The 8,715-nt window shown below is 36.6% G+C and overlaps 1 protein-coding gene across 1 annotated transcript in view; it reads left to right on the forward strand.

The window, feature by feature from the left end:
- LOC107714228 (huntingtin-like) overlaps positions 1 to 8,715 on the forward strand; it is a 48,239-nt gene that overhangs the window by 15,585 nt on the left and 23,939 nt on the right. Inside the window, exons 18-35 of the mRNA XM_016520029.1 lie at positions 833 to 896; positions 1,325 to 1,425; positions 1,515 to 1,661; positions 2,263 to 2,383; positions 2,602 to 2,747; positions 2,971 to 3,122; positions 4,046 to 4,248; positions 4,369 to 4,495; positions 4,639 to 4,874; positions 4,976 to 5,053; positions 5,133 to 5,356; positions 5,465 to 5,543; positions 6,289 to 6,450; positions 6,603 to 6,658; positions 7,067 to 7,215; positions 7,431 to 7,567; positions 7,643 to 7,759; positions 7,902 to 8,024. Of these exons, the coding sequence (XP_016375515.1) occupies positions 833 to 896; positions 1,325 to 1,425; positions 1,515 to 1,661; positions 2,263 to 2,383; positions 2,602 to 2,747; positions 2,971 to 3,122; positions 4,046 to 4,248; positions 4,369 to 4,495; positions 4,639 to 4,874; positions 4,976 to 5,053; positions 5,133 to 5,356; positions 5,465 to 5,543; positions 6,289 to 6,450; positions 6,603 to 6,658; positions 7,067 to 7,215; positions 7,431 to 7,567; positions 7,643 to 7,759; positions 7,902 to 8,024 (2,422 nt within the window). The remainder of the gene's footprint in view (positions 1 to 832; positions 897 to 1,324; positions 1,426 to 1,514; positions 1,662 to 2,262; positions 2,384 to 2,601; positions 2,748 to 2,970; positions 3,123 to 4,045; positions 4,249 to 4,368; positions 4,496 to 4,638; positions 4,875 to 4,975; positions 5,054 to 5,132; positions 5,357 to 5,464; positions 5,544 to 6,288; positions 6,451 to 6,602; positions 6,659 to 7,066; positions 7,216 to 7,430; positions 7,568 to 7,642; positions 7,760 to 7,901; positions 8,025 to 8,715) is intronic.

Genomic DNA, 8,715 nt, shown 5'->3' on the forward strand with positions numbered 1-8,715 from the left:
TAAATAAATATCACATTTGCAACTGGTCAGTGTTCAAAAAATGCTGGGAAATCACTTCATGTAGCCCTACAAGAGTGATTACTGATAAACTGTCTGAAAAAAAGCAAGTCACATTTTAGAGAAGAAAGAAATCACCCACTGACTTTCAAAGTTGCTAACGACTTTCTACTTCGAGGATCTTGATAGAAATGTAGTGGAGTGAAAAGTACAATATTTGTCTTTCAAATGTAGTGAAGTTAAAGTCATAAGTTCCCAGAAAAAATTATACTCAAGTAAAGTACAGATACTCAAAAAGTGTACTTAAGTACAATACTCAAGTAAATGTACTTAGTTACTGTCCGCCTCTGGATTTAATTTATAGTGAAATCTATGCAGTGTTATTTTACATTTGATTATTCAATTTCTGTACCGGAATACTGTTAGACTTACCTGAAATATATAAAGTACTGCTTATTTCATTAGTATCTTTGTTCTGTTATTTATCTATGCTTGTAATTTGTTTTATTTCTTATGCTGATTTACTCGCCTACAAAATCACCCCAATCATTGATTATTTTTTTTCCAAATATAGAGCTATTGAAGTCATCTGATTTTTTTTTTTCCATATCGCAATATATATCGCAGAAAAAAAACATCGCAATGTGAGTTTTTTCCAATATCGTGCAGCCCTAACTCAAACTTTACTTGTATTTTAATATCGTAAAGCACATTTTGATACAATAATTTAAAAGGCACATATATTCATACATATATTCATATGTAACTGCTGAACTTTGTGGAAAGAATCAAACATCTAATTATTAAAGTCACCTACTGTTTCTGTGTTTGGCAGGTTAGTAAGTTTCTTGGAGAGAAAAACTGAGAAGTTGCACAAAGGAGAGCATCACTATACCGGGGTAAGTCATCTCTCTTTCTCTCTTTACTCCGTTTAAGATGAAGGATTCATTTGTTGTATTAATCTAGTATTAAATAATGATTAAAAGAATAATAAAAAATAATTCTGTCATCATTTATTCTCCTTTTTGTTGTTCTCATATGACTTTCTTTCATGAAAAGGATACATTTTTGAAGAATATACTGGTCATTATTTTGTGTCTTAAAAGTCAAAAGCATCTTACACACTTTACCTAAAAAGAAAAAAAAAAAAAATCATGTAAATTGAAAAATTACATTAGCCATGTTATATACACTTCCGGAATATGTTAAATAATAATGTTTTATCCATGTTATATAACATAGCTATAATATATTTTACACAAATATATTTGTAGAATACAATTAATATTTTATAATTAATATTTTAATTAAATTAAAATTGTTTCAGTTGTTGAGGCTCCAGGACAGGGTTCTAAATGATGTTGTGCTTTATCTGCTGAGCGATGAGGACCCGCGTGTGAGACATGTGGCAGCAAACACCATCAGCAGGTATTCAGACATTTCATCTCTGACTGATCATCTCCCGACTGCATTCACAGATCTCACACTCTGAGTTTGCTCAATCTTTCTCTACTCAGGTTGGTGCCCAGGCTGTTCTTTGACTGTGACCAGGCTCAGACAGACCCGGTTGTGGCCATAGCTCGAGATCAGAGCAGTGTGTACCTGCAGCTGCTAATGCACGAGACCCAGCCTCCATCACAGTTCACTGTCAGCACTATTACACGGTACACTACTGCTCTTCTTTTTTTGCATGACATGTTTAAATGGCTGCTTTCATTTGTATTTATTTATTTATTTATTCAGCAAGGGCACATCAATTGATGTAAAAGTAAATATAATGTTACAAAATGTTCTATTTCAAATAAATGCTGAACGTTCTATTCAAGAATCCTGAAAAAAAAAACATGTATCACTGTTTCCACAAAAATATTAAGCAGAACATCTGTTATCAACATTGATAATAATAAGAAATGTTTCTTGAGAAGCAAATCAGCATATTAGAATGATTTCTGAAGGATCATGTGATGCTGAAGACTGGAGTAATGATGCTGAAAATTCAGCCTTGCCATCATAGGAATAAATTACATTTTAAAATACTGTATATTATAATACAAAACAGTTGTTTTAAATGGTAACAGTATTTTGCAATATTACTGTTTTTACACATTTCCCCCCCCCACAAAATTACTGTATTTTTGCTCAAATAAATGCAGCCTTGGTGAGCATAATAGACTTATTTCAAAAACAACTATGGACTTATTGACCCCAGAGTTTTGAATGGTTGTGTATTTGGCTTTAATCTAATTTCTAATGTGATCACTGCAGAACATACCGTGGCTACAGTCTGGGTCAGAGCACACCGGATGTTACAGTGGAGAACAACCTATCTCGGGTCATTGCTGCCATCTCCCACGCCCTCACCTCTTCCACTTCCAGAGCCACCACCGTGAGTCCCTTAAAATATTGCATATAGTGGACTGTTTCCAAATTGCAAGATTAATAAAAAAAAAAAAAAATCATAATAGAAGACCTCTGTGGGCTTCTGTGTGGTTAGACATAGTTCTGGTTGGTGGTACAAAAATAAGAAACAGCTGCTGTAATTATGATGTGTGGTCTTATTTGGACTCAAGATCTAATCTCTATACTTTAATGTCATCGCTCTAGTTTGGCTGTTGTGAGGCTCTGTGCCTTTTGTCCAGCACCTTCCCAGTGTGCACTTGGAGCACAGGCTGGCATTGTGGCTTTGTGTGCTCTTCTGTCTTTCATCTCAACCGCTCCAGCCAGTACCGCAGCCGAGGACGTTCCTTTAGGTACACACTCATAATCTGAATTCACACTCGGAATCTGAACCTTACAGCAGTAAAGTCTTCCATTAGGACCAAGATTAAAACCTGCTTACAGTAGACTTGATGTCTTAATCATATTGTTAGTGTAAAATAATATAAAAAGCCAGTCTCCATTGCCAATGTAAGTGCATTTTTTTATCTGTCTGTTTCACTCTGCAGTAGTATAAATGTTTTTGTTCTTCTGCAGTCTCTCTCAGCCTTGTGGTAGTGAGGACATGCGCCGGTCTCTGACGGTCGGTGTGGCCAGTATGGTTTTGTCTCTCATCTCCTCTGCATGGTTCCCTCTTGATCTGTCTGCCCATCAGGCTGCTCTGCTACTGGCTGGAAACCTTCTCGCGGGTACAAACTCATTTAGATTAGAGTAGCCACAGTTTTTTTAGAAGAGTGTAATTTTTTTTTATGAAATGTATTAACACAATCGCCCATAAAGTAGTAACAATAAAATTCTTTGTTAAATTTAAAGGGGATCTTAGGTTATTTAGATCTAATTTACCCTTCCTAAGCCCCACTTGTCTGTTGGGGGCCTTTTTTTGACCCAGAACATAAAAAGTGATATATATATATATATATATATATATATGAATTTTTAAAAAATGAAATTATATAAAGCTAATTTCCCTGGAGTAGTAACAACAGAAGTATGCATATATGATTTTAGGTTGTTTAGATCTTATTTAGGTCTTATTTACGTGTAAGTTTCTCAATTGCACTATCATTTGTATAAGCAAATAAGCAAACGTTTGGAACTTCACTACAGTAAAAATCTACACTTCTATAAGTGTAGATAAAAAATCTTTTGCACTTTGGATGTTTTATAGTCTCGGCCCTTTATTTCTATGTGTGTTTGTTCAGCGTTGATATGTAGATTTTATTATTGGTTGATATTTTGATTTTATTCAATACATAAATTCTCTGCATTATAATCTTTCCCATTCATTTCCTCTGGTCGGTCAGTTTTGACCGCCAAAGTGTCCACTCACTGAATTAAGTTATTTGTTTTGTTTGTTCAGATTGCATATTTTAAAAAAGTCATCAAATTTTGAACCACTCAGATTAAGGAAACCTCATTTTTATTAAATAAACATTAATGAAACCTGTCAAAAATGGCCAAATAGCCTGAGGCGTGTTGAGTGTGATTTTATTCTGTTCATCCAAGGCTAATGAAAGTCTCATCTCTGGAGCTATTTACATTTTTTGTGTTTTTTTTACTTCGTTTTAGGCCCGTTTGTATTTAAAATGTTGTTTTCTACCTGTTTTTGTAGCTGTTGCACCAAAGTGCATGAAGAGCCCGTGGGCAGGTGAGGAAGAGTCTAACCCCACCCCCTCAAAGGTAGAGGAGGCGTGGTCTGCTCTTAACGACCGCTCTCTGGTTGTTATGGTGGAGCAGCTGTTCTCCCACCTGCTGAAAATCCTTAACATCTGTGCCCATGTGCTGGATGACACACCCCCAGGACCTGCGGTCAAGGTAAAGGATTTCAATAGATCCTGATTACAATAATATTTTAAGTGTACAACACATCAGTAATATTTAATATTTACAAACGGTATTAAAAGCGTTATTATTTCTGTTAATCTTTCCTTCCAGGCTACTTTACCCTCATTGGGCAACACTCCATCTCTCAGTCCAATCAGACGGAAGGGTAAAGAGAAGGAGATGACGGAGCCGAGCACCACCCCCATGAGCCCAAAGAAAGGAGGAGAAGCCAACACAGGTACAGTCACACCTACAGTGCCACATGTAGACCATACATAAGAATAATTCTACTGAGTATGCAAAAGAAAATAGGTCTCATGGTGCTATTCGTTATTTATTAATTGAATATTTACAGGTATCTTGCACTGTTTTTCCATACAGGCAGATCGGCGGACAGCACAGCGACACCAGCAGTTAACAAATCCACCACTCTGGGCAGCTTTTATCACCTCCCTCCTTATCTGAAGCTTTATGATGCACTGAGAGCTACACATGCTAACTACAAAGTCACATTAGACCTTCACAACACTAATGAGAAGTTTGGGAGTTTCCTGAGGTCGGCGCTTGATGTCCTTTCACAACTGCTTGAGATGGCCACCCTGCATGATATTGGCAAAGTATGACGTCAAAGCCTAATTCCATCTTGTCAGTGAATAAATGATGTCTGAGCAAAATTAATGTCAAGAACAAACTTTAACCCTGTTTTGAATCTATCTAGTGTGTCGAAGAGATCCTGGGTTACCTCAAGTCCTGTTTCTCACGGGAACCCACTATGGCCACTGTGTGTGTTCAGCAGGTTAGACATGCGTAACTCTTTTGTTTTAATCCGTGGCATTACAAAGTCCTAGGCTTCACCATGTGCTCTGTGCTTACAGCTGTTGAAGGCATTGTTTGGGACCAATCTTGCATCTCAGTATGAGGGGGCTTCATCTCACCCATGTCGGTCCCAGGGCAAGGCCCTCCGGCTCGGCTCGACCAGTGTCAGACCCGGCCTCTACCATTACTGTTTCATGGCCCCATACACTCACTTTACCCAGGCCCTCGCGGATGCCAGCCTCAGAAACATGGTGCAAGCTGAACAAGAACAGGACGCCTCTGGGTGAGAGAGAGTGTGCTTGTGTATAACATTTCCTCATAGAGACAAATCTATAAATAGAAAACTAAGAGACCCATTATGACTAAACATGTAATTTCTGTGATCCCATAGGTGGTTTGATGTCATGCAAAAAGTCTCCAATCAACTGAGGTCAAGTATCACCAATGTTACTCGCCACCGAGGAGACAAGGTAAGTTGCCCCATAATTCGTTACTATAATTATAAAATAACAAAATATACAGAAATTTTAAAGATGTTGAGTAACATTGGAAGTGAAAACAGTGGGGATACCTGTGACACAAATCATTATATCAAATAAAAAATATTTATAAATATTTCTTATTTATTAATAAATAATAAAATATTGTGGTAGAAGAGGAATATATGGATATATATGGAAACATTTATATATTTTGGGAAACATATTTTTTTGTAATTTTGTTTAATTATTTGATGGGTCTGTTTTATTGTATTTATGTTATTACGTGGTATTGTTATTTGTTGCTCTTATTTATATCATAATTTTGACAATGTTTTGTTTATGTGTATACTATCATGAGGTGAATGTACCAACTGGAACAGTAAAATATATTTCAGATCAGTATTTTTTGTTTTATGTGCTTTTGTCATTTTTATTAGGTTTTTTATATTTATGTTTAGCTTAAATTTTTTTAACTTTTACTTTTAATAATTTTAGTACTTAGTATATACTTTAGTATCTTTAACTTGTTTCAGTTAGTTGCCAATGCATAGTTTCTATTTTTTTTTTTAGTTTTTCATTTAATTTTTGTTTAATTTAATTTCATCTTATTTTAATGGGCAAAATGATTTTTAATAATTTTACTTTTAGTTTTATTAAACAATAACAATACTAATGTCTTGACCACTCACTACATTTCAAGTGTCTAATAGTAGACTACTTGTGTGTGTTTCAGAATGCCATTCATAATCACATCCGTTTGTTTGAGCCGCTGGTGATAAAGGCTCTGAAGCAGTACACCACCAGCACCTCAGTGGCCCTACAAAGACAGGTGCTGGACCTACTCACCCAACTTGTGCAGCTCCGGGTCAACTACTGTTTGCTTGATTCAGACCAGGTAAGTCGTTTAGGGCTGTGGATTAAACTCCTACTGAGTCAACATGCTAATCTCCATTTTACTCCACTAATTGAGAATCAAAAGAAATCTTATTTTATTTCTACATTAGACTTACATAGTGCTAATATTTTACTATCCTGTGTTTGTTTCAGGTATTCATTGGTTTCGTGCTGAAGCAGTTTGAGTATATTGAAGTGGGGCAGTTCAGGTAAGACCATCTGACATAGTCACCATAACACACTACCAATCAAAAGTTTGGGGTCATGTTCTTCAAGTAACACTTTTTTGTCAATGTAGAAAACAGTTTTGCGTATTAATATTTTTGTAGAAACTGTGATACATTAAAAAAAAGATTCTTTGACGAATAGCAACTTAGAACATTTATTAGAAATATAATTTTTTGGTAACATTATTTTTTTGTAACTTTTAAGTTGTTGCATTCTTGCTGAATAACAGTAAGTTAGTTATTCAGTTTAGTTTATTTTATTTATTTATTATTATTATTATTTTTTTAAATCTTACTGATCCCAAACTTTCCAATGGCAGAGTACACTTAAATGCACAGATTTGCTAATGTCATTAGTTTGCACTAAAGTGATTTATTTTTCCTATGTAGGCACTCTGAAGAGATTGTGCCTAACATTTTCTTTTTCCTGGTTCTGCTGTCCTATGAGCGCTACCACTCCAAACAGATCATCAGCATCCCAAAGATCATACAGCTGTGTGACGGCATTATGGCCAGCGACAGGAAGGCAGTAACACACGGTGTGTAGAATCACAATATGAATATATATTCACATCCTTGAGGTGAATATGTAATGACTGTTTACCAAATCACATTTTAAACTTAAAAAAAAAAGAAAATAAATATTTGCATATCGGCTGTAAAATTTCACATAATATGACATCTAGTTTAAACATTAATCTAATCATTTGAAAAAGTTAGACTGTTGATTCTTATTCTTCTCTTTATTTCCCAGCAATCCCTGCACTGCAGCCTATAGTACACGACCTCTTTGTGCTGCGGGGCTCCAATAAAGCAGATGCAGGGAAGGAGCTGGACACTCAAAAGGAGGTGGTGGTGTCTATGCTACTACGCCTCATACAACACCATCAGGTAACACTTTGTTCTGTTGTGTGTGTGTTGCATTCATGGATTTACATGTAAAATAATGGATGCTTCTGTGTGTAGGTGCTGGAGATGTTTATTCTAGTCCTACAGCAGTGCCATAAAGAGAATGAAGATAAGTGGAAGAGGCTTTCACGACAGATTGCTGACATCATCCTTCCAATGATCGGCAAACAGCAAGTGCGGTTCTGTCTAATCTACCTCCTGTCCTTATATAATCGTGTTTTCAAGAGTTTCATCTCAAATTCAGAATAAAATCTAATAAACAGTTGTTGTTTTTTTAAATGTGTACTTTACAGATTTGCTTTTGTTTGCTTGACAGATGCACCTGGACTCCCATGAGGCTTTGGGTGTGTTAAACACACTGTTCGAGACAGTGGCTCCCTCCTCTCTGCGGCCTGTGGACATGCTACTGAAGAGCATGTTCATCACACCTTCTACACTAGTGAGAACCTTCAGTCACGCATCACTTAGATTACTTTCCTCGTGCAGTATATATTATTATCAGGCGAATTTGTGGACAAAATGGTTCATTGTCTATGTCAGTAGTGTAACAATACACACTATATGGACAGTGTAGAGCATTTGTGAGATAAGGCACTGATGTTGAATAAGAAGGCCTGGCTCGCAATCTCCATTCCAGTTCATCCCAAAGGTGCTCAGTGGGGTTGAGGTCAGGGCTCTGTGTGGGCCAGTCAAGTTCTTCCACACCAAACTCATCCAACCATGTCTTTATGGACTTTGCTTTGTGCACTGAGGCACAGTCGTGCTGGAATAGAAAAGGGCCTTCCCCAAACTGTTCCCACAAATTTGGAAGCATAGCATTGTCCAAAATGTTTTTTGAAATGTTCTGAAGCATTAACATGTCCCCTCAAAAGTAGGGGGCCTAGCCCAACCCCTGAGAAACAGCCCCATACCATTATCCCTCTTCTATCAAACTTTATAGTTGGCCCAGTACAGTCGGCATGTAATGACATTTTCTGCAACCCTAATTCACTGTGCACAGTATTAATGCATTATACTGTTATTCCACTATTTATCTGTGTATCAGGCTCAGATACATTTGTTGAAGTGGGCATGCCCAGAAGCCCGTCTCACTCAGCCAATGGGAGTGAACTGAAGCAGATGCTGGCCTC

Source organism: Sinocyclocheilus rhinocerous, unplaced genomic scaffold, assembly GCF_001515625.1.
Source record: "Sinocyclocheilus rhinocerous isolate Xijiao unplaced genomic scaffold, SAMN03320098_v1.1 scaffold3862, whole genome shotgun sequence".
Classification (NCBI taxonomy): Eukaryota; Metazoa; Chordata; class Actinopteri; order Cypriniformes; family Cyprinidae; genus Sinocyclocheilus; species Sinocyclocheilus rhinocerous.